We start from the raw sequence: 27,195 nt of genomic DNA, 5'->3' as shown, positions 1-27,195 counted from the left end.
GCAGCTGAACAAACCTCCGGGATAGGAGGACATTGTGATGAGGGAGAGGTTGCAGCCGCCGTGGGCAGGGTGGGTGATGAGCTTCGGGAGCTGAGCACATGATTGGTGGAGGATGAAGTTGCAGGGTGGGCATGTGTACATCATCACGCTGGATGGAAGTTTGCAGGCTGAACAAAGGCCGGCGAGATTTTGTGGGTTGTTTGATCGGTAAAGAAGGTGGCGCCACCGCCGTGGTTTGGTGGGTCATTCTCCCCATTTCCAGTAAGAGGTAGAGAAAGGGTTCACTTTATACACGAATGTGCAGCTCGCAAGCAATTATGTTTCTAAATAACATCCAGCTATACCAAGTTGTATTTTTTAATTTTTTTAGAAAAACATTTTTATTAAGTCTGCCCGCAAAAAAACGTGTTTTCCATTAAATGCATTAAATGTGTGTGCAGTTAAATTTGAAGGTTAGAAGCAGAATTTGAATACGTAGTTCTATAATATTTGTTAGAAAGAGTATGTGTTCTGTTTGAAAACACGGTGAGTGGATTGTACACCATAAAATATTATACTGAAATTTTTTTCATCTTTCCCATAATTTTTAACTTAATAATTTTTAAGGGTTTTTCATGTAAATCTCTGTATCCAATTTATTTTTTATTTTCATATTTATTATCTCAAGTTGTCACACGTGATACAACAAGAATGTTTTGCAAAAATGAAGCAAGCAAACATGGGCCGGTTTCTTATCCAATAACAAACCCCTTTGACAGATACTTAGTCATGTGTTTTTATCTTTGGGTTTTTATTTTTGGGATTTTCAGTAATTTTTTATCGGAGTATTAATATTATATTACACACATAAGTGTCATGTCGGAACAGGTAGGTGTTATCTATATGCCACATCAATTCAACGTCAGAAAAATGATCATAATGGTAAAAAAAACAAGATAGCGGACCAAGACTTAAATTTGATAATATAAAAGACTAAAATTTAAAAAAGAAATATATGAGACTAATGTTGAAGTTTTTCTTAATCATTTACCATTGTGAAATTCCACAAAGCTGAGAAATAATAAGTGGAGCTACATAACGTTTGACCTCAGTAAATTAAGAAATTTCACAATATTTAGAAGTTATCAATGAAAGATTTATTCAAATATACATATTATTCTAATAACATTATCAAATTAAATATTATTACATTCATTTTATTGTTTAAACAATATAGATACAAGAGATGAAGTTACAAAAAAATAAATACAATAATGCAGTTATCAACAATCTTCCACACAAATTTGAACTAATTAATATAGCAAGAGCATGAGCTCTATATGATATGTGACAAACTTTCAAATTGCCACACTATTGGGAATCCCTTTGCCAGTAATTCCGGTTTCACTACTTGTAGGATAGAGCAAAGTGTATGGCATGTTCACAGGTCCAACCCTATTCTTCCATCTCTCATCTTCATTCATTTCTATGATTTGCTTCTCTATTTGTGTTAACTTGTTGCCGAATTTCGCGAAAGCTTCGAGAGCGCGTGCATCTTCCGTCCATTCGGGGTTGTCTCTCTGTCCAAGATAGATCTCATCCGAGGAATGCCTAGACAAAATTTCGATGATCGCGATACCGAGCAATGTCTCAAGCCGAGCCGTGACCGTTCTCAGGAATACCTTGTCAGGGTTGGAGCACAGCTCAACGTATTCGGGGCTTCCTGGCTCGGGCATGAAACGTCGACTTATGGTAGGCCGGTTAGGGAGGTAACCGGAATAAGGGTACTGACCGAAATTTGTGGCCGCATGAAGGGCGGATGCCAACCATATGATGGTGGTGCAGGAGTCTATAAGCTCCTTTCGAGTCTCCATTTTAGGCCACCAGGGCTCGCTTTTCTTGTCGCCATGTCCCTCTTCCCTCACCTCCTTCCACCATGATTGTAACTCGGTGTCTTTCCGAATAGCCTCGTCTGATTCGTAGTACAAGTTGCAGTATTCCTCAACCCATGATTCTATGGCTGACCAGATTTTGAGTCCATCCACGGCATATGGATAGTCTTCGAGTAATAAACGAATGCCGAGTGGTGAGTCTGTGTCTTCCACTGCCATTCCTCTGCAGGTAAATGCAAATGTTCATGTCATGTAAAGAATCGAAATGAAACGATTTTAAGCGTAAATTTCGTCAAGCTTAGAGATTTATTTTGAGATCGAATTTAATTCTCAAACGGCTCAAAAATGTATTAAAACCATGTTCACGCTCGATTAGAGTAGTATAATAAAATAATATTTGACACTGCGTGTTCTGTCTTAAAAAGCTGTCGATTACTTTACACTCACCTGTTCACTAGGTCAACTGGAAGGGCTTGATCGGGGAAAACCCAATCCTTGTAAAGCACAGAAGACATCTCCATAGCATACTTGGCTGGGAAAACAGTGGTTTCAACGATTCCACCGGCATTGATCAAGATTTGTCTCGCGAAAGCATTGATGTTCATGGTGTCACGGAAGTGAGGATGCAGAAGCTTGTAGATGGGATGAAGCACACTTAGCTGCCTATTTGCAGCAATAACAAATGGCTCGATCACAGCATGTGTATGTAACCTGTATATAAATATATAGGAACAAATTACTTCACATCAAAAAATATTTAAAAAATATATTTTTCATTTGTTAATTTTTCACCAAAGATTGTATATTACCAGTGGCTGATGAGCTCATGGACTCCGGAGTCATTAACTGCGACATAGGCTCTGGCCAATTGCCAAATGGAACTTTGGACACCATCTTTAGCTGGAGTGCATACTTTGCTAATGGCACCAAACTGGTCACCATCAGGATGTGGTAAGCTCAGCTCAATCGCTAACGGCCTTAAACGCCCGTCGCTTTGCAAGAAAAGTAGAGTTCTCGTGGCATACGTTTTCGTCGTGGTCATGTTGATCCGCCTTATATACGGCATGAGAGAGTCGTGGTGATTCAGGATGTATAATCTGTTTGCCTGGACGGCCTGTTTGTGAAATTACACAAAATTCATCATACCTTTTTTTTTTCCAAGAATACAAACAAATAGATTCACTAGACTCAATTTCCATCTATTTGAATATTACCTGATCGATACTGAGCCCATCTAATTGATCACGAATATGATCTGGTGTTATTTTACTCGTTTGATCCCCGTAGACTTTTGGGTCCAGCTTGCTTGTGGGAGGAAACTCCTGCAAACATCAAAAAGATTTCGTTGAAATATAGAGAGCAAAGATTAATTTATTTTTATCAATTTCATACGGACAAAATATAATTACACACTGATACGAAAATTTATTGAAAGGGAGTGATTAGTTTAAGGTAACAAATTACCGTGAGACGAGTGATTATGACAGGATTGACTCCTGCCAGCATTTCTCTTGCAAATTCTTCATCCGTCCTCCAGGCCCATTTATCCTCTGTGACAAGTTAGGTGACGAAAATTAAAAACATGACAACTTAATGACCAATTTTTCTGAGTAAATATTTGAATACCGTACCTTTGATCACCTGCGGCATTGGAAATTTAAAGAGTCCCTCGCCGTCAGTGGGCAGAAACTCCTTGAGAAACTCCAAGGGGTTGTTAGTATCATTTAGCAGAAGGTCATTTGGCAGCTTGATTCCACCTTCGTACAGGTTAAGAACATCCTCGAAGCTATCGAACTCGTTATGCACGCTGTCGGGTATATTTGTCAACTCAGGTAGAAGCACCTGTGAAATGGATTTCAGCCCATGAGCAAGAAAATCAGACATCTTCAAGTGACCGAACCGCTCGTCCCTCGGGACGTATATGCTCAAGCTAGCAAGCAATGGGATCCTGCTCTCGGAACTAGGATCTGCCATCAAGAAAAGATCTTAAATTAATGCCAACTTTCAAGAAATATTGTGTTTGTCGCTATTTCACAAACTATGTCACAGGTCAAATAAAATTTTTTTAATATCAATTAAATGATGGGTAACCTGTGTTTGCCGGAGGCCTGCCTGTTCTTCCCCTCCGAGGGTACGGATATTCGGAGGATCCCCCGAGAACCGGTCGAGCGTAATCTTGACCCCTGTCTGCATCACCCAAGTCATTGTAGTAAGCATAATCATATACCCTGTCCCATTCCTGGAGTTCACCACTTCCATCTCCCCTCAAGTTCAATAGCTCTTGTTTCCTGTAATGTTCTAGTGATGCTGGTGTTTCACCAGGAAGATAGCTCTGAACAAGAATATGTAAACTAATTAATATGCATTTACCAAATACAAGTAACACACAAAAGTATGAATCCATGGAAACTATATTATTATATATGTATATATATAATTCGAGAAATTCGATCATACAAAAAAACTGCGATTTTTGACAAACATATGATGCAAAACTGAAGCAATAATGCATGCATGTGATCCCAAAAAAAGTAATCATGGGATATACACCTGATTGGAGAAGAAGACACGGGGTGTTTTGTATTTGTGAGCTGGGTAAACCCAAGAGTTGCAAACAAAATGGATAGTTCCATGTCCAGGGACATGGTCTAGAGTAAGTGTCTTTAGATAAAACTCAGTGTGATGAAAATTGTTGATGATAAATGCCCCTGGCCTGCCAAACTCTTCTTCGTCCCAGTCGAACTTGACGTAGAATGTCGAATCCTGTGGCGTCGGAGACGTGATATTCGTGATCCAATTTTCCAAGTGCGCCGCGGCACCCAACTTCCCTTTCAATCCATGATTATGATCTGCATTGCAAGTATTTTATGTGTTCATATATAACAGATGAGAGATGAAGAATACTCGTCCATGGTATCAGTGGTGGAGCTAGCTTTTCTTTTCTACTGGGCTAAAATTTTCTAAACAATGATTGAGTTGATATTGACTAATGGAGCCCGAACTACCGAAAAATAAGACAAAATTTTATGTATAAAAAATATCGAAAAAAACAAGTTACGCGGACGGTCAACACATGGCTCCGCCCGTGCATGGTATTATGGAATGACCACAAAATGACCATATCACTAATAATCTAATTTTTTTTATATTTATAGAAAAACCATAATCATGAAATTAACCAAAAAATCATCCTAGATAAATTTTTATTCTAATTAATCATGAATTTTTTACCCAAAAAAAAATCATCTCTAAAGTTCTGAATTTAATATACTCTCTAAATTTTAGTTTCACATAAAAAAAAAATTCTCAAAAATTGGCTTTTATTGAATACTCCAGGTTGATTTTTGGAGCAAGTGTTTTATTTATTAAAAAATTGTATGACTTTGGTCGGGACCTATCTGAAATGGTCAAGGATAAAAATTATATAATAGAGAGAAAAAAACATATAATTTAATAAAAAGTAGTAAAAATATTGCAGAATACGTAATTGATAGTGAAAGCCCCGAAACTTTCTCAATATTTTTAATTTTTTTATGTATTATAATTTCCGACGTATTATATTACCGCGCACATATCGTAAAATAATTTTTATCACAGTAAAATTTCATAACTATAATATTATCATCGATTTCAAAATATAAATTAAATTAATTATAAAAATTTAATTAAAAATTAAATAATTTTAAAAAAATTATACAAGCACGCGAAATTTTTACGAGAGAGTTGTTATAACTTTATACGTCAATCTCGTTATGAAACAATAAATATTTCATTCTTCGTTTCAGTACGAGACTCGATGTTATTTTACTATTTACTTGCTGTAATCGGCCAATGAGCATTTAAGTCATTTATTATGGGTTTGGTAGGAAATTAAGAAGACTTCAAATGAAGATGGTAATATATAATTACTGTCACCAAAAATAAAAATAAATAAATAAATTATAGAGATAACTATAGGGATGTCAATGTGAGTGGGTTGGGTCGGATTGAGTATTTGTATTATTCAAAAATTGTTCAACCCGAACTCGAATCAACCTGAAAACTTTCAACCTGAACCTGAACCCGAGCCCGAACCCGAATCAACACGATTTTGAATTTTTAAAATTTTTTTAAAGAAAATTAAATTAAATTTAAAAAAAATTAATTTAAGCACATAATAACAAAATCTCCATCGTATATATGATTTAAATTTGAAAATCTAATTGTAGAAAAATAAAGTATATTTACTAAATCAAATTAAAAAAAATTAAAATTTTCGGGTCAACCGAAACCAACTCAACCAGATCATTTTTTTCGGGTCAGCTATCGGGACCAACCCGATCTAACCCGAACCCGAAAACCCCAAACACAACCCTAATTTTTTTCGGGTTGAACTGTGTCGGGTTTATGAGTCATGTCTGATTTTTACAACCCTAGAGATAAGTATAATATGTGTGCAAGCTAAGTAAGGTAAAACCGGGTCGCATTTGGATGGAAAAATTTATTTGAACGAATGAATTTGATTCAGAAAAGGAGTTGAATGATATATTTGAAGTAATATGAATCCATTATAAATTCTGAATTTAATTTAGAATAATAAATTTAAAATCAATTATCTCAAATATCTAACATAACATCATATATTTACTCATTTGGCTTCGATATCAATCTTACTGGCACCAAAATCAAATTTAGTTTTAACATACATATTCAACGTAATATTTTATCAAAAACCAAGAACATGAAATTTGAAACGAAATCTCGAGTTCAAGATCGAGTATAATTAACAAACCAAAAAATGGAAGAAGAACCAAAAGTAATGAATGAATAAATATACCTGAGTGAGTAGAACTAATGAGCTGCAGAGATACTTTTTTCCCAAGTAATTCATCAACTCTATCAACAATCGAACCACTAAAATCTACGAAATCCAACACATTCTTTTTCATCAACACTACTCTCCCTTGTATCTTCTTCTTCTCCTCGACTTCATTTTCCGCGATCAACGACAAATTTAAAATACCCATTTTTTATATATCAAAACCTAATAATTTGAGAATATTATCGATAAAATTTAGAGATATATGATTCAAGAATTTGCAGAAGAATGTGATATTGGAGTGGCTCGGGGTGCTTATATTTATATGCGTTAATCCACTCGCCAAAGAAGCGTAGGTAGCTTGGAAGCTGTCAGCATTTTACTGGGTCTTGTTCAAATTTGGCGTATCAGATTTTCACTGTTCGATATTTTGTTTTGTCAATTATTTTCACCTTGAATATTACTTGGGGGAGGAGACCGGGTTTGTTACGCATTTGGATCTTCTGATGTGGCTGAAAACACAACATCAGTGTTGTGCTCTTTTTACACGAGATCATCAACTGATCATCTCGTTTCGTCTGACAATTTTTTAAATTTATCTGATATTGTGTGAGGTCAATCAGATGATCAACTGATCATCTCGTATAAAAAGTACACAGCATTATGTGCTGTGTTTTCCACCACAGCAGAGAATCCAAATCCGTTTGTTGCTGTTCGGTTTCTAGACTAAGGTTTGAATCTTTCCTTCTCATTTGTACTTAAAAAAGAATATTACTTGGGGAACCGATGGCTTATTCGTTCACGTGGGACGACTTCTCGGGTTTCGATCAATATCGAGTTCGAGATCTAATTATAATTGTAACGAGATATTCCTCCAATTGTACATATTAGCTCATGTGTATACACGTTGTTTGCATGTCCAGTAGATTTCTTTTATATATAGCTACTCTTGTTTAAAAAAATNATTTCCCCGAAAATTACTCTTATAAAAACTTGATCAAAATAATTTAAATAAAAAAATCATAAACTAAAGTTTTTATCACGATTAAAAAAAAAAGCAATACTTATTTCTGCGACAAAACTTTCATGTCAAAAGATTAATAACTTTTTCTTAAGTGCCCTTCATTAATATTATTTTTTTAAAATCAAAATATATAAAATGTTCGTATTTATTTATGATTTTAAAAAAATTGAATTACAGAATTATCATCAGTCATAATTTTTTATGTAAATAATAATGACCGGCGTTCGATCTTATGATTATTATAAGAATCAAGATCATATGTTCGGCTCTCCTGAATAAAATTAGAATTTCACCATTATCAGCCGACGTATTATGTATATCAATATTTAATGTATTAATAATTATGTACGAAAGATAATAAATCATAAAATTTTATGAAAATGTTTGATTTTCGCGAAATTATGTCAACACGACGAATAAATCATATTATAAAATTAGTAAGTCATTAAATGTATAATATCAAAACTAAGCGTGTTAATTTTATTTAATAATTTTTTGGTAAAACATGGTCCAACTGAAAAGTACGCAGTTTGATTATGATTGGGATTAATTGACTTAAACTTGCGCAAACGATACGTGGACAAAGCTAATATAATCCGGGAATTATTTCGTAAAAATAATTATTTAAAAAAATATACAGTTGTGACATGATACTTTAACCAAATATCGTTCAGTTATCTAGTAGCTACGGTTTGATCACTCTATCGACAATAACAAATATTGCTCCTCGACAATCATATTCATAGTATTGCACTAACTTGCAACTTGTGGCAATTGAAAATATGACTTTAATCGATTTGTTGTTTTCGAAAGGAGACGATCAATGAACAAATAATATAGAGGAAAATAAGAATGATTAAATTTGAGAAAAAAAAACTAACAACAAAAGACCAAGAGGTAAAAAGATTCCTTGTTTGTGCAAGACATTTTGTCACATAAATTCTTCTGAGTCTGTTTCACGGTAAATTTTGTGATACGAATTTTCGATTCAACTCGACATATGAAAAAAAATTATATTTTATCAAAAGTATTAATTTTTACTATAGATATAAGTTGGATCAACTTGTCACATACATATAAATATATAAACGAAAACTTTTCTGAGACGGTCTTACGAGTCAATTTTGTAAAACAGATCTCTTATTTGGATCACTCATGAAAATATATATATATACACACTTAATCCAAGAGAAATAAAATTATAAAAAAAATTAGTTTATTTGGTGGTAGAGATTATATAAGTTTATTTAATTATCTATGCAACCGAAAAATTAATCATATTTAACATTGTCCAATTTTGATAAGATATCGCAAAAAAAAAAATTTATTTCGTTGACGTATCACAAATTTAAGGTCATGAATCAGAAAATACAAACTCGAAATAAATATTATATTAGATCAGAGAGCCTTTTTATTTGTTTTTTCTAATATTATATTATATTTTATTTTTGAAAAACCTTCTTATTTATGATATATATTTGGAAAATTATTAAATTTATCCATAATAATAAGTGAAATGGTCAAGTCAAAGTGCAACTTCATCTTCAACGTAAATGTGGGGTTTGACGTGGAATAGAGTCAGGTCATTCAAGTACGCGGCACGCCAAGTCTAATACAATGCAAATTGAAGGAAGAGACATTAAAAAGAAAATATATATATATAATTTGAGATTTAATATATGACACGGTTTCATGGATCTATATTTGTAACTAGTATATCCTATATATACATAGAGTGAAAAAATAATAATTTTGACATAAAAAATAATATGTTTTCGTGGGTTGAGTCGGATATGAATTTCGTCCAACTAAACTGGCATGTGACACAATCTCGTTGTAGTTTTTTAGTTTAATTTTAGCTCAATTTGTCAATAGTCATGATAGCCCAATTTTTTTTTTTAAAAAAAATTCCACCTCAACTCATAAAAAAGAGATGATTTAGAAAGTTCTAACTTAAGTAGAAATAAAAATATGATTCCGTCATTGCATCAATCATCTCGTGTTTGAGTTAAAAAAAACGACGTCCTTTATCTTTCAATTTATATATTTCATCTTCCACATTCCACAAGACAAAAGATGACTATAGAGATAATAAATCGAAATATATAGATAATACAATTATATATATATAACTCTAATAATTTATATATATATATATATAACTCTAATTATTATTAAACTGGAGTCAAATACCGAATAAAATAAATATATTTTCGATGATATATCTGGTACGAAACGGTGCCATGTATGAATTATATATTCAGCCATTTTCAAATTGAAGTGTACAAATTTTCACTTTTTATATATTATTTCGTGAACAAGGGTAAAGGTTCAATGCACGTGCATGTACAGGCTCGCCTAAATCAGTTTATGATAGTCGTTAATAACAATCAAGAGCCCTCATTATTTGATTAATAAATTCCTCGCCTAAATCTGTCAAACTATGAGGCTTCCATTAAATTAAAATAAAATAGTAAAATGTGACATCGGTTTGGGACGACTCTATCACACATGGTTTGTCTATTGCGGTTTAGCTGACTAGCATGATTTGCAGACTATTGTGTTAGTTTTTGGGGTTTATCTAATTCACATCGAAATACAATGACTTCGGGTTTAATCGTAATAAAAGTGCAATAAAATTATCTTGACGTGAACTCGATCGATAATAACAAATTATTACATATTGACTTTGTGTTTTTTTTTCCTCTATTCGAAAATATCTAGTAGCGCTTCTGGTTCATATATTATTTCTGATATTTGTCTTAATTACAAAAATAAAAATAAAAAAATTCAACTATATTTAAATATCACATATATCTCTCTCGAGGTTGTTACAAAATAAAAAATAAATTTGATGACTTCTAATATTACAAATATCCATCATGTTTGTATTTATTTTATATTTATTTATTTTATTCCAACCCCTATAAATGTAAGATAAACAACAAAATCTAAGGGTGTAAAATGTGAGATAAATATAAATATGAGAGATGGTAGGGTGTTTGTAATGTTAGAAATAATCGGAATTATTTACTACTTTTAAAATTCAACAAATGTATAATTAATTTATAAATATATTTGTATTTTTTTATAATTGTAATATGAAAAACTTCAAGAGTAATAGACAGCTATCCATGTTTGTTGTGTGTTTTAAATGCTTCAACATCATAATTGTTCGTATAGGGAAGAAATGACTTCCACTTTCCGAAGATTTATTGTTATTCTTCCCATTCAAGTTATACACCTTCTAAATAAGGGCGAACCGAGATAAGTTTAAAAAAAAAAAAACTGGGACGTATCGTCCAAATCATAGGTCTAGTACTAGATGTCGCTTTTCCATCGGATAAGATGTCTAATATTTATAACAGTCTGGTAGTTAAAAGTTGAGATATTGGTCGACCAATTAATGTGACTTGTGAGGTACAACAATTATTAAGAAATAATCGAGTTAGAGATGTAGCTATGAGTTGTTACATATGATTTGATGAGAGGAATGGAAGTGATTGATACAGGAGCTCCTCTAAGTGTTCTGATCGATGGAGCAACTTTGCGATGAATTTTCAATGTGCTTGGAGAGCCTATTGATAGTTTAGGTCCTTTATATACTCGTACAACATTTCCTACTCATTGATCTGCGTCTGTCTTTATACAGTTAGATACAAAATTATCTGTTTTTGAAACATGAATTAAAGTAGTAGATATTTTAGCCCCTTATTGTTGTGGGGAAAAATCAGCCTATTTGGGGGAGCTGGGCTTGGTAAAACGGTATTCATTATGGAATTGATTAACAACATCGTCAAAGCCCACGGGGACGTATCCGTATTTGGTCGAGTGAGTGAACGTACTCGTGAAGGAAATGATTTTTACATGGAAATTAAAGAATATGGAGTGATTAATGAAGACAATATTGCATAATCAAAAGTGGCTCTAGTTTATGGCCAGATGAATGAACTGTCGGGAACTCGTATGAGAGTTGGTTTAACTGTCCTAACGATGGCGGAATATTTATGAGATATTAATGAACAAGACGTATTTTTATTTATCGACAATATCTCCCATTTCGTACAAGTAGGATCCTAAGTATCGGTCTTATTGGGTAGAATGCTTTCCGATGTCGGTTATCAATCTACTCTGAGTACCGAAATGAGTTCTTTACAAGAAAGAATTACTTCTTCGAAAGTAGGGTCCATAACTTCTATTCAAGCAGTTTATGTATCTGCAGACGATTTGACGGATCCTGCTCTTGCTCCTGCTACGACATTTACACATTTAGATGCTACTATCGTACTCTCTCGAAATAAAATCCGCCGCTCTTTCTTGTTTCCCTAAAACACGTCGAGGGCATGGTAGGAAAAATGTCTTATTTTTCAAATCCATTGACTTTTTATTATTATCATTATTATTATTATCATTATTATTAATTATTATTGGTCTTTAGTTTCGGGGATTAGCAGATAAGACTAATAGTATTCAAAAACGGTACGAAGCCCGTAAAACTAGAATATTTGTTGATAGGAATTAACCATCTCGATTGGAAAATCATAGTTACGTACGTACAAAATATCATGCCACAGTTAAAGATAATAGATAGGGGATAACCTTATTTTATTTTATTATTTAATAGTAATCTAAATAAGTAAAATATTTTGTATTTTATTTTCAAATTTATATCACAATATTGCATTTTTTCACTATATTCAAAATTCTGACATGGTTAATTAATAATAATATTCTATTCAAACAATTTTTAATATGATATCTATTATTTGATCCACGATATCGATATGGAAACGATTAATATTATTTATAAAATAAAATTATTATTATTTTAAATGCATTAACTAAGGACAGGAGACTCATACGTCTCTTCAAAGTGGCTTCAAAAATCAAAATATATATTAATGGTGAGTTCAAAAACCACCATTCATATATACATCATGATCATAGATTAAGGAAAATGGAGATTAATTATCTAGATTTGAAAAACTGATTCATGTGGGAAATTGAGTTGTGTACCATGATATTTTGTACACAATGCGTGTCGGGTTAATATATATGTGGAGCCTAATTATTTTATATATGATATTTTAGATATTTGAAATATATTTATTACTTATATCATATGCAGTGACGGAGTCAGAAATATGATTCTACCCGGACTAGAATTTTAAACTCTATAATTTTTTAATATTTTAAATTGATCTACTCAGGCTAATATCAAATTAATCGAAAATTTACATATAATTTTTTAAAAAAAAATTGGACCATCCAAACTAAAGCCTGGATGTTATATAATGATCATATGGGTGATCCTTATTGAGTTATAAGATATACATATAGGGAGGCTAAGAGAGCAAGAAAAAAGTTTAGAGATGAGAGACATCTCTTTTGTAGTTCATGTGGGAACTTGAGCTAAGTACAACAATAGTTTGGACAAACATGATACATGATATATGTCATGACTTGTGAGTAGACCATTGCATTATGTGTACGTGTGTAAAATGTAATAATTGTCTTTATTACATATAGAGCGATCGAAACGTGACGATTGAGCTGTTGTATGACTTAAAATATTTGAGTTGTATAGTTATCATCAACTATAATTTGTGTTAATGCGATAAGCGTTTGGTCTACAATTGGTATTGAAGTCAAGATCACGCGTTCGATTCTTATTGATTGATTGCAAGGAGTACAATTATTGAGATGAACATTATTGTATTGTAATTATTATCTCTGCTGAGTAGAACAATCGAAACGTGGAGTTTGACCTGTTGTATGTTTTAAAATATTTGAGTTGCACTTTTAGGAGAATATGTACGCCATAGCTGGCTCAGGTTGGTCAGGTTTAGGCGTGGGTTGGGTGCATATCTAAGGGTGTCAATTTGGGTGGGTTGGATGGATTGGGTCGGGTTGAGCAATAGTAGTACTCAAAAATTTCTCGACCCGAACCCGAGCCAACCCGAAAACACTCAACCCGAACTCGAATCAACCCGATCAACTCGTTCAACCCGATTAACCCGATTTCGATTTTTTTTTAATTTTTTTAAAGAAAATTAAATAAAATTCAAAAAAAATATTTTAATTTAAACACATAATAACAATATCTCCATCATATATATGATTGAAATTTGAAAGTCTATTTGTAGAAAAATAATTATATTTACTAAATCAAATAAATAATTGTTTAGAAAATAAAAAAATTCAAAATAAATATTAAATTATGATAATTTATCATATAAATATACAATAAATATTTTTTCAGACATACAATATATAAAATTGTAGACAATATTTATTAATTATATTTTTTTAAAAAAAATTAAAATTTTCTGGTCAACTCAGGCCGAACCCAACCAGCCCGATCAATTTTTTCGGGTTAGATATCGAGTTCATTCCGATCTGATCCGAACCCGAAAAACCCAAAACTTGATTTTGTTTGAGTTGAATCGTATCGGGTTGGTAGATCGTGTCTGATTTTGACACCCCTGTGCATATCCATGTTTATCCATTTGAGTCAAATAAATGACATATTTACTCAAATTAATGGCCTACAAGTGCCGTACGTGGTGGGAAAACTATGTGACTGAAAGTAAAAATATTACATTGTTATCGGAAATAACGGTAAAGGTTAGTTCATAAATAATAAATATATTAAATAACAAGTATATAAACAAGAAACAATATATTACTCAATAACAAGTTAACAAATATTTGAAATAATTAAACAAACATTATTTGTCTAGTTTTTAGATGTGAAAATATTTATCAAATAATATAATTCAGTTGTCGCATCATTTCTTTCTCAACTGACAATATAATTACCTCATTAAAAATATTTGTTAATGTCTACGGCTTGGCTCTGATTTAATATCACTTTCCTTTGTTTCATTTTTCTCTTTTTATCTCCATATCCATATTTACGAATTAAATTATGTATTAAAAATAAAATAAAAACCTAAAAAATACCAACCATTCTCAATCAACAAATACAAAACAATAAAATTTACCAAAAATTCATAAATTATACCAATCAAAACAAGAAAAAAAATAATTAAATCAAACTCTTTTTTAATGAGGAAGAAAAATAATGAGAAAGAGAATGGGAGAAGATAAGTCAGATAGTCTTTTTACTCAATATTGGGATACATTTTTAACATATATTAGTGCACCGACTCACACATTGCGTGTTTGTACAATATTATTTTATAATTCTTTTGGTTTATATTTAAATGAGGATCAAAATATAATAATAAGAAATAGTGAAAGACTACACTGTAATTTTGATATATGAATTAAAAAATAAATAAATAAAAGAAATGAATAAAAAAAATACTTAAGTAAGAATAGAACCTACAACTAGATGACTAAGAAACAAACACTCTATCCGCTGATTCTAAGTGTCTCAAATTTAATAATATAGTTATTCTAAATGTCTCATATTTAATAATATAGTATAAATTAATATAAATAGTATATATATACCATACAAAAAATATTGGGCCCCTTCTTGGGCTGGGCCCAAAGACGATAACCTGCTTGGCCTTTCAGAAAGTTCGACCCTGACTATGTTGGCTAACTAATATCATTTCTTCGCGAGTTCGATAATCGAATCAGTTCATTACTTTTGATTTTGTATCTAAATATATCAATATGCACACACAGATTCCTTTGGACATGCACAGAAAAAGTCTTTATTTTTTCAAAATCAGCTTAAATTGAGTTGTGGCATTCTGTTTTTTTCTTCCACGTGTGTGTCGTTCTACGTTAAATTTTTTTTTTCAAAAAAATAGGTTGACCGTTTTCAATTAAGTTCGTTTTTATCTACTTTTTTTTAAAAAAATAGGCCAGTTAGGTTATAAAAAAAACTTGGGTTCGGTTCGATTAGTGACCGAACCATTCGAATTCTCGCATATGTATGAGATCATATCACGAGTTAATTTTATGAGATTGACTTGAACTATGAAAAAATATTATTTTTCATGCTTAAAATATTGTTTTTCACTTTATATATGAATCAGATCTATGTGTCTTGTCTCATGAATATTCAAGTGGTATCACATGTCCCAAATTTGGGAGGTCCCACCTCTTTAGTAAAAAAAATGATTTCAGATGATATTAATATCGGATGTATTTGAAATCCATCAAAATAACAATTAAAAATGCTAAACTTTGATATAAAGTTGAATCTTATTTATCCAAACAAATTAATAAATTTAAAAATGACAAAAACTAGTGTGAGACGGTCTCACATGTCGTATGCTGTTAGTCGGATCTTTTATTTGAGTCATCCATGAAAAAAGTATTACTTTTTATGCTAAGAATATTATATTTTTTGTTAATATCGGTAGGGTTGACCCGTCTCACAGAAAAAGATTCGTGAGACCGTCTCACAAGAGACCTACTCTCTAAAAAAAAATATATATTTTGCATGTTTATTTCTATCAATATCGAGATTAATTGTCATCTAAATCGGAAACAATTGCCCACACATGTTTTTTGTTCCTTTATTTATGCAAACAAATTATGTTTAAGTAGATAGATCCATGATTTCAAAATCATTGACTTGTTTATATAACTTCTAAATTGTATAATTTTTCAAATCAAATCATTTCGTCCAAATACAAACAGAAAAATATATCTTTTATGCGATCTCGTAGCCCGTAGGTGTAGATTTTACAATGGTCCGGCCTTGGATGAATGCTTACACTCGGTGGTTGTTATTATTATTATTATTATTATTATTATAATAATAATAATAAAAAATATGTATAAATTTAATTTTAACCAACCAAAAACAAATTAATAAATACAAAAAAAAAGAAATATTGGCATTTTTTTGGTCAAGATTTTCTTTGAGCCAAAGGAGGAGAAAGGGCCACAAGCAAGTGACCAACTAAAACAAGACACACAGCCTCGTTCATTGCCATTCTCTAACTAGGAAAGGTCTAGAATCTCTCCAAACATAAATATCTCAAACCTAGTTAACTCATAAAAATATTATTTTATATCTCAAAAATATTTATTTTTTTCTCTAAATATAGACCAAATTTACTCGTTTTACGAATATATATTTATGAGATCGTCTCACAAAATATATATATTCAATTTATTTGTCAATATAGTAGTGTTTCTCGTAATTTTAGTGATTAATGTTATGTTTATTATTTTGTTGACAACGATTTAAGATAAATTCATATATGGTTCTGATACGTTACATATTTACCGCACACACTTATTTATTTGATGCAATGAAATACATAAAAATTACATGTGATGAAATATATAAAAATTATATGAGAATATTATAATTAAATAATAAGTTGGAAAACACATATGTAAATAATTTAATACGTACTCGTTTTTCTAAATATTATTCTATTCTGTATTTTAAAAATAGAACTCCCAATTTTTAATTGAAATATTATTAATTTGTAATCATATATAATTAATTTTAGCTTGAATGAAATTAAAAAGTGTAGATATAAAATCTTTTATAATTATGTTAAACATTAATTGTTTTTGTATTATTTTGTTGGTCAGTTGAAAAATTAGAGAAAATGAGAGAAAAAATTATGAATAATAAATATAATAAGTTTTATTAACATATTAAAATATTTAATTGTATGATGTCAATATTTTCAATGTTCATTCGATTTATTTATTTTTTTATGCAATCATAAAAAACTAAAGTGGGCATTTCGTAAATTAAGTGAAACAAAGGGTCTTTTGCTTCGGAGATTTCTACATAATAAAAATCTTATATCAATTGCTGACTCTGTTTCGACAAACTAGATATAGAAGCCAACATTGATTCCATTAATCATCAAATTTACTGTGTTTTTCTCTGCGCGAATCCAAACACTGACTTCCCCGACTCGTGATTATTTTTGGGTCAGGTGAGAAACTGTAGCAGATAATAATTGATTATGTTCTTGTTTTTTTTGAATTTTCGTTTATTTTCTGGGGATCTTTGTTCATCTTTTGTAGGGGTTTAATTTGTTTCCTTTTTTGCTACAGTGGCGGGAGGCGGTGTTGATTGAAGATGGAAACAGTGGCGGCTTTTCAGTCTTCTTTCGCTAATGTTTCCCATTTCCCTCCTGACTGGGTTGCTCGATCTGGGTCTACTAGCACGGGTTTTATGCGGGTTGCGTTCAGATCTCCATTTTCCAACCCTTCGATCCAGGTATTGTTTTTTTTTTTTTTGGCCTTGGGTTGGTTCTATCGGGTGAGTTGATAGAGTTTTGTATTCTTGCTAAAAGATTGAGTCTTGGAATTACTTTGTGTTCTTAATTTGGTTTTTGGATTGTTTAGTTTGCCATAATTGATTGATTGGATTGTTAAATACGTGTTTTTGTGAGAACTTTGCATCTTTTTATTTATTATCGAGAGCATAGATTATATCTTGAAACTAATGTTAAAAATTATCATGACTTGTTACTTTTGGAAAACCAGTGCCAGACAACGATGTTTAGGATTCCTTGATTGCTCGTGATGGGGCATGTTTAGAATGGGTTTGGATTTTTATTATATTTTATTGTCTACAAATCGAAGTTTGACTTTGACAAGTGGGGGGCATCTCTTTTTTGTGAGCCAAAAAGGGTCGGGTAACTTGGTTTGTCATTGATGATTCTAAAATCATTTGTTGGAAATTTTATGAAGAACGTGATGTATTTTTGACTTTGTTTTGTGAGTAACGATTTTTTATGATAGATGTTATGCCGTGATATAAAAATGGTGGTTACAATTAAATTGACATTGGCAATAATGTTTCGGAGATGTAAAAGGGAACGAAAATTTGTCGTGGATGAAAGAAATGAAAATGAGTGTAATGTTTGGTTTTATTTTCATGGACGAAGAAGACATACCCTCTGGCTTTATATATATACATACATAAAATCTGAAATATTTTCAAGCTTTAGCCACACCTCTACCGGTGGTTTTTTCTTATTTTTTTCCATTATTATGTAATTTAATCATATTTGCTTTGTGTGTTGCAGCAAGGGCAGTCGATTTCTACTTCGAACTTTGGCATTAAAAAACTGGGTTTTAGCAGGAAGCGCAATGCAGTCAGGGCATCTATGAAATCAAATTCTGATAGCGATGCGTCTCCTATCGCTCCACTTCAACTCGAGTCACCAATTGGTCAATTTCTGTCACAGATTTTAATAAGTCATCTGCACCTTGTCCCTGCTGCAGTCGAACAACAGCTTGAACAGCTTCAGTCTGACCGTGATGCCGAGAAAGAGAAGGGTCATCTGCATCCGTTACAGAACTAGTTTTGCACAGGTTAGTATTTGTGCTTATGCAGTAATGAAACTACTTTAACTTATAATTTTATATCTGCTTCTGTTGAAAGCTTATGATGGGTCGAAAATTTTAAATGATCCTAATTTCAGGAGAATTGCAGAGGTCAAATCCAATGAAAGGAAAAAGGCCTTGGAAGAGATATTGTATGCGTTGGTTGTACAGAAATTTATGGATGCTAATGTGCATTTGGTTCCTGCTATAGCACCATCACCACCAAACCCTTTGACCAGCCAAGAGGAGAAGGTTGAGCATCTCCACTCCCCTGAAGCTTATGAGATGATTCAAAATCATTTGGCTCTGATTCTTGGAAATCGACCTGGTGATTCCAACTCAATGGCTCAAATTAGCAAACTAAGAGTTGGGCAGGTTTATGCTGCATCGGTTATGTATGGATATTTTCTAAAACGAGTAGACCAGAGATTTCAGCTGGAGAAAACAATTAAAATCCTACCACAGGGTATCGATGATGGAGGGACCAATATCCAACATGTCATAGCTGACGAGACGAGACCTGGTACTGGAAGCAGTGAAAAGGCTTTCAGAAATGCTGAATCCCACCCGGAAGTTTCATCATGGACTGGTGGTATTGGCGCTGGAAACTTCAATGGAGCAAAGCCATCAAGATTAAGGGCTTATGTCATGTCTTTTGATGGGGATACACTTCAGAGATATGCAACCATTAGATCTAAAGAAGCTATTAGCATCATAGAGAAACACACCGAAGCATTGTTTGGTAGACCTGAGATAGTTATCACTCCTGAAGGAACCATTGATTCTTCCAAAGATGAACAGATCAAGATTAGCTTTGGTGGTCTGAAAAGACTAGTTCTGGAGGCTGTGACCTTCGGTTCCTTCCTGTGGGACGTTGAGAGCTACGTCGATATGAGGTACCATTTTGTTGCAAACTAGGCCTTGTGTTCTCTTTGCCTGGGAATATGAGCATTCCAACGGAAATGTCATTGACAAACAAAATCCGTGATGAGGTGCTCTTTCTCCAAGTGATCTGTATATAGTGACACGGGTGTTTTGAATTCTATATAATGTTAGTGTTGATGTCATGTTAGACTCACTTGAACTATCTATATAACTGAATGACAATTAATGTAGACCGCTTTATACTGCTACCTGATATGTTTCCTCTCTATAATTTACGCGACGCCGCGCTTCCATCTCGTTTGTAGGAAAACTAGCAGTTCCTGCTCATCTTGTTTAATCTAACTTGCTCAAGCTTTAAATACAGTTAAAACTCAATGATTGAAATAATGTTAATTATATTTTTGATGGTCAATGAGATGTTATTCTTAGGACATTGTTCCTACCGTTATCAATATATACGAGGTTCGTATTTTTTCAGTGGATGTGTAAAGAAAAATGTTCGCTTTTATATACACCTTTAAATAGTGTCCTACCTTGTATAACATATTGTATAAGTATGACGAATATGCATGTCTTCGTGTCCTATAATTAATAACGATTAATAGATCGAAAAGTTAAATTAATTTCATAAATTAAGGGACATAATTTAATTTAAAGGTGGCCAATATTTGTTTATTGTGCTGAAAGAATTGGAGACATATGAGGGAAGCTGGATTTTGATCACGCACATGATGCAAAAAGATGAGAATGAATGTCTAGCTATCATCTCATCTAAGGCAAAAACTTGTGTGAGACGATCTCACAGGTCGTATTTTATGAGACGGATATCTTATTTGGGTCATCCATGAAAAAATATTATTTTTTATGCTAAGAGTATTACTTTTTATTGTGAATATCGATAGGATTGACCCGTCTCACAGATAAAAATTCGTGAAACCGTATCACAAGAGATCACTCCTCACCCAATTGTTTCTTACTTTTAATATATATTAATTAATCAATTTAACTTTAATTCTATTACTGGCCATCATTCCACTTCTTAATTAATTTAATATATTTATCTTTTAAGATTTAGATTTGTAGGATTAACTTTACATCACATTCTGCAGTTGGGATGTGAAAATATTTTGAGATATATATTTTATTGACAAAAACTTGTGTGAGACGGTCTCACGGGTCGTATTTTGTGAGACAGATATCTTATTTGGGTCATCAATGAAAAAGTATTACTTTTTATGCTAAAAGTATTACTTTTTATTGTGAATATCGGTAGGGTTGATCCGTTTCACAGATAAAGATTCGTGAGACCGTCTCACAAGACACACACACGTACACACGAGAATTTGAGAAGGAAAGTCACGAAATCTTTAAAGAAAATTCAGCAAGGTCCATCTCCGCCAACTTTCCTCGCATCGCTAATGAAACGTCCTGCCCTTTTTATTGCTTTAAAAGTACTAGAAATTTTTTTTTTAACCCTTACATATCATCGGCCGGATCATACACATTTGCATAAAAATATTTTAGAACCATTTTAAAATTAAAACAACCAACTATATATTTGAGAAATACAACCCATACTATAATTCTCTCAAAAAACACTCAAAAGCGTAAATAAAAACGTAAAAATCTTTATTCATAAACATAATTGCGGAAAGCTAGAAGCGCTGGTCCTCGTGTCGTGTGCACCTTCAGTCCAGTCAGGTCAACCATCAAGACCTCCCATAACATTTTTATCAAAAACATCTGCATCAATCACACCTAGTGAGTCTAAAGACTCAACACGTCATATTCTTGATAACAAGTAATACGTATAAAACCACACGCAACAGTGAAAAATACTTGTACTTAAAATATCGTTTTCATGAAGATGCATAAACTTCAAACATGACATTTTCGTAAACATTTTCATGATGCATAAAATTTAAATAAAAACATTTTCATGACATGCATAACATAAACCTTAACCTTTTCCTTTTTTCCTCAACATGACATAACATAAAATATTTTTCATGATCATAAACATTTTCCTTTTCCTTTTCCTTTTGTTGAATTCAGATCGTTAATTGTGACTTTCCTGACATGACATGACATGATCGATGGATCCATCTACATATAACCACAGTACTGGGCGGCGGGGACATCAACGACGCTCTCACCGGTCAACTGAGCCTTGGCCTAACATGATCGAATAGAAATACGATCGTCAGGGCTCCCTCTGGGGCCTTCTCCCATAAATAAGCTCCCTCTGGGGCCTTCTCCCCTCACGATATTCCCATTCTTACCTCAAACCTCATAACCTCATATGCGCAATAATGGAAACACGATCGTCAGGCTCCCACTGGGACCATCACCCTCACGACATCGCCATTATTAACGAATTAGTCACAATCACTTCACTTCCTTCAACATTTTTCATTCACATCACTTTATGAAAATCATGAATAACATAACATTTTTTCATTTTTTTGAAACCAAGCATGCAACATGTATTTTAAATGTCAACCTTTAAATCATAAAAAATCCATGGACATTTAAAAATCATTATTTAATCATGTAAAAACTCATAAACATTTGAAGATAATCATTTTAACCTCAAAACATTTAAAATAACATTTTGACATATTAAATCATAAACATATAAAATTCACTGAACATTTAAAATATCATTTTAACATATAAAATCTCATAAACGTTTAAAATATCATTTTAACATTTAAAATTCCATAAGCATCCATAACTATAGAAAATAATCATATTAGCACATAAAACAGCATTCAGGGCACTGCCATGACGTTTACTACTTTTTAGGTGTGAAAAGACCGTTTTACCCGTGGACGTATAATTTTACGTTTTTGACTTTTTCTTAATTTTATTGACTTTAACATGTACCAAATAGTTATTTAAGCCTACATGAATTTTCTCATATTTTTATTTAGCTTAAATCGAGGACTTTTAATTTAATCTTTAAATGTGACGTATTAATGCGTTTTAATCCCGAATTAAACCAAACCTTCATATAAAATTCCCAAATTAAAAACTTAGACTTATAATAATTATTTAAGCTTAAACCTAATTTTTATTAAATTTATAAGGCATAAAACTAAACTTTTCGATTAACTCGTTAATTAGCGTTTCGTGCGGCGATTAAATCCCGAATAAATCCAAAACTCGTTATTTTGATACCAAATTTTAAACATAACATTTTTAAGATTTATTCTACCCTTCCAAGTCATGAGCCACCCCCGTGGACCCATGGATTCAATTTTTGCCTTATAATTTTCGAAATTGACACCCTAACGAACCCACCGAGCCATCTCCCAATTTACTCGAGCCACGCCCGAGCCACCTTGAACCAAAACCTAGCCAACTCATCTAGGGACCCTACTGGCCAAGCCCAACCCATTAATCAGCCCTTAGAACCACGTTACAGCCCCTGCACCTAGGACCCGTATGCTTGTGTGCGTGTGTTAGTATCCTAGGTGTATTAGGTTCCCTAGTTGCCTAGGACTCATCAAGCCACCTAACTACTGACCACCCCTGACCCAGGACTCATCAAGCCACCTAACTACTGACCACCCCTGACCCTTACTGACCCTGGACCACGCCCAGACCCGAGCCACCCCCAGCCCGAGCCCCTGAACCAAGCAGCAAGGTGCTGTACATGGACAGCACCTGCGCGCCCCCTTATGTGCGAGAGTCCTACTTGCGTGGGACTCTTTGCAGCAGCCACCAACGAGCCCTAGCCTCCCTGACCCACTTTGGACCGTCCCAAGCCATCACCCAGACCACCTAGCCCAGCCCCAACCGAGACACAGCCCCTGGAATCTCTCGGCCACCAGAAACTCCTCAAGGAGAGTCCCATCCAGCGAGGTCTCCTCTCCAGCCCTCATGCGCGAGCCCCAGCCCCCTAGGGCTCTACTAGGCCCTCGCCCCTGACCCTACTCGAGCCCCAGCCAGCCCTGGCCAAAGCCCTAAGCCCCATGCAAGGAAATCGAACCCATGAAGACAACACAACTCTCGGCCCTTCTTTCTGATTTCAGCCCACGATTCCAGCTTGATCTAATCTTGTGTGCAGCTTATTTGTGTGATTAGGACTCTTTAAAACATGTAGAAACCACCCTTAAACCTTACCTAATCATGGCAGCCCCTTAGGATCATGTTAAACATAGATTTTGGATCAACATGCATGATTTAAAAACCCTTCTTGATGCAAAAACGAAATTATTACCAAGGTTCCCTTAATTTTCATGCAAAACACAATTAATTAAATACTATGGTGTGATAGATGAGTAAAGGAAGAATTATGGCGTGCCTTTGCGTATTTTACGCACGAATTTACGTCGACGATTGCGAAGAACGGGGACGACACACTTGGCTAGAAATCTCCCTTGAAATTACGATTTTTCTTCTCCAAATTTTGTATGTGTGTGTCGTGTGTTTGGAGGGTTTGTGAGGGTGTATGTGGCGTGAGTTTTTGTGTGGGGTTTGGGGTGGGATTAACATATTATATAGTTAATTATTTTCTTAATTAAGCTTAGGACCATTAATGCTTAATTAGAATTTAATTAAAATATAAAAATAGTTTTCTTTAAATAAGTTTGTGAATTTAATAGCCGGGTTGCCATTACGTTCGTATTTTTGTTGAAAATCCAACACCGATAAAAATTACGTCCCGGCGTATAAAATCACTTCAAAACCCCATATTTTCAAAAATACTAAAAAGCAACACTCGTATTTTAAATAATCAAAAACAATTATTTAATAAAACATTTTACGTTTTTCAGCCTTCGGTCCCCGTTCCTCGATCGCAACTCGAATAACCTTTAAAAATACATTTTAATGCAACCATGTAGAAAAATATATTTTAAACATGCAAATATGCACAATATAAGTAAATAATGCAATTAAAACAATTAATTAAAATACAACATAATTTAATAATTGCATGCATGTAGTTTACGTGGACCTTAAAATTTTCAGGGCGTTACAGCTAAGTTGATTTTCGAGCGTAATATACGCAAAAGAAAGTCATTTTTCTCATCCATCACACCATATTATGTGTTTGATACATGATTGCATGAAAAACATGATACACTTTGTATATTTTCGTTTTATGGCTATACATATGCACAAAACTAGATTTTTATTTTTTCAAAACTCTTCCTAATGATGCACAAAGGAGCTGCCATGGTAGAGGAACTTTAAGGGATGTTTTTCCACATGATTAAGGACCCTTAGGAGCATGCTTGAGGGCTGGACAAGATAGGGAAAGAATAAGAACGAAAATTCTAATTTTTGGGGACTAGGGTTCGGCTAGGAGTCCTTGAGGAGCTCGACACTTGGATGCTGTTAGGGCACATCCAGGAGACCTAAAGGGGTTGTGTGATGGTCTTAGGGTGGCTGCTTGATGGTCGAGATGATGGCTAGGGTGATCGCACGAGCATGGAGCCGCGCACATGCGTTTGGGACGGGTTGAGGGGCTGCAGGTTTTAGGCTTCTCAAGTTTGGTCTAGTAGGGTACATAGGGGTCGAGACGATGGCTAGGGTGGTCAACTGGGGGATGGTCGAGTTTCTTGAGGGTTAGGGTCGAAGCTTGCATGGCAATACAACCTATGGTTTCCGAAAATAGGTGCTGAAGTTAAGTAGGAGTCCTAGGCTTGATCATGGGTCTGGATGGGCATTGAATTTGGTTGCATATCGTTTATTTAGGTGTTATTAAGCTATGATCCAAGTTTGGTTAAGTTTCGAGTTCTTACGAGTCAAAACCGAGATGCACGTCTAAGTTTAAAAACGAATCGAGGAATTAAGCGAGAAGCTAAATTGTAAGCCTAAGAAATATTTAAGTGTGTTTTTTAAGGTGAAACGGTCTCACGGGTCGTATTTTGTGAGACAGATATCTTATTTAGGTCATCAATGAAAAATATTACTTTTTATGCTAAGAGTATTACTTTTTATTGTGAATATCGGTAGGGTTGATCCGTCTCACAGATAAAGATTCGTGAGATCATCTCCCAAGAGACCTACTCATCGATATTTAGTTTATTCCAGTAAAAAAAATGAAAATTTGTTTTTTGTACATTGTAAAAATATACAAAAAAGAACGAAACTTCCTATATATAATTATATTAATATGATTTTACATATATTTCTTTTTAAAAAATAGAGCAAATTTATTCTTATACAGTTTTGATATGTTGCATATCCACCGTGTATATTTATGTGAGTATCGCTGAAATGACACTCATCTATTAGATATAATAAAACATAGACGTGCTCATGTCTTTTTTTCATTTTGGGAAACAACAATGTCTTTTTTGTGTGAGTTATAATTTTATTTTTCCTTTTTGCTTTCTCGATATTTTGTCTTTCATATGAAATGAACCCTCTTTCATATGAAATGAACCCACCACTGGTGGAAGAGGGTGAAGGCGCACAGAGACTGAAAAGGTCTTGTTCCCATAAAAGATTAACACGAAAAAAGAAAAAAGAAAAAGGAGAAAAAAAGAAAAAAGAAAATTAACCTAGTCGGTCTATTCTGATGGATAAGTATATTTCTTTTTGGAAAAACAAAAATGTTTTTTTTTAAAAAAAAATTGGTGAATAGTTTTTTTTTTAATTAAGAAAATTGCAAACTAATTAATAGTGTTTTTTTTTTTAAAAAAAAATTAATGATCCAATAAATGTCAGAGAGACAAAATTTAGACTTCAACAAATAATTTTGTATGAAATACAAAATTTTTTTAAAATTGCATTTGGATCGGATAATTTGAAATCCATGATTGTAAATTTATTTTTATTATTAAACAAGTTAAACATATAAAACTCAAATTCATCATCTATTTATTTAAATTATAATTATATTAATCACAACAGATTTCAAATGTATCTAATATTTTATTGATTTGAAATCCATTATGATTACTCATTAGTATAATTGTAGTACAAATAAGTTGTGGGGAGATTTATTTGAATTTCTTGTGTAAGTTATCTAAAGAATGGATATAAATTTTAATCCCTAGATTTCAAATTCTTTTATCGAAACACAACCTAATGATTACGATCAACTTAATCGCGACAGAACAATTGAACTAAGAGATCACCTAGAGAGCTTTGTATGTCCTCTCGAACCAATTCCTTTAGGTTCCAATTCCTTTAGGTTTCATATCAAGCCAAAGATTTAAGTATATTTCAAATCTACATCTCAAATTCATTACATCCATTTGACATAAAATTAAAATGAAATATTTGAAATTCATTGTGTTGTCCAAATATATTTTTTGCTTTAATTTAAAATAACCTATCCAACCTAATCTCTAGAA

The 27,195-nt window shown here is 33.0% G+C and overlaps 1 protein-coding gene, 1 long non-coding RNA gene and 1 pseudogene across 2 annotated transcripts; 1 reads left to right on the top strand and 2 right to left on the bottom strand.

Moving 5' to 3' along the window:
• Window positions 1-1,171: 1,171 nt before the first annotated feature.
• Window positions 1,172-6,933, bottom strand: LOC140958253 (probable linoleate 9S-lipoxygenase 5). The gene is made up of 9 exons (XM_073415636.1): window positions 6,688-6,933; window positions 4,422-4,720; window positions 3,963-4,203; window positions 3,503-3,838; window positions 3,336-3,421; window positions 3,086-3,193; window positions 2,681-2,985; window positions 2,319-2,582; window positions 1,172-2,094 (listed from the first exon to the last, which is right to left on the bottom strand). Exons 1-9 carry the CDS (start codon window positions 6,875-6,877, stop codon window positions 1,338-1,340), a joined length of 2,586 nt encoding a protein of 861 aa, XP_073271737.1. The 5' UTR covers window positions 6,878-6,933; the 3' UTR covers window positions 1,172-1,337.
• A 10,527-nt stretch (window positions 6,934-17,460) lies between these two features.
• Window positions 17,461-20,106, top strand: LOC140959664 (UV-B-induced protein At3g17800, chloroplastic-like; annotated as a pseudogene).
• LOC140959665 (uncharacterized) lies at window positions 18,063-18,349 on the bottom strand. The gene is made up of 2 exons (XR_012172037.1): window positions 18,251-18,349; window positions 18,063-18,094 (listed from the first exon to the last, which is right to left on the bottom strand). It is a non-coding gene; the product is annotated as an uncharacterized lncRNA (long non-coding RNA).
• Window positions 20,107-27,195: the final 7,089 nt, after the last annotated feature.

The sequence above is a fragment of the Primulina huaijiensis genome, chromosome 15, assembly GCF_012295235.1.
Source record: "Primulina huaijiensis isolate GDHJ02 chromosome 15, ASM1229523v2, whole genome shotgun sequence".
Taxonomy (NCBI): Eukaryota; Viridiplantae; Streptophyta; class Magnoliopsida; order Lamiales; family Gesneriaceae; genus Primulina; species Primulina huaijiensis.
This window is presented reverse-complemented; position numbering and strand designations above follow the sequence as displayed.

Bases quoted from the DNA above. Each gene is read 5' to 3' on its own strand.
- LOC140958253 (XM_073415636.1), bottom strand. From the start codon at position 6,877: ATGGGTATTTTAAATTTGTCGTTGATCGCGGAAAATGAAGTCGAGGAG. The intron at 3,194-3,335 runs GTAATTTGTTAC...TGATGTTTGCAG, and splicing joins TCATAATCACTCGTCTCACG to GAGTTTCCTCCCACAAGCAA. The intron at 2,583-2,680 runs GTAATATACAAT...ATTTATATACAG, and splicing joins CATGAGCTCATCAGCCACTG to GTTACATACACATGCTGTGA.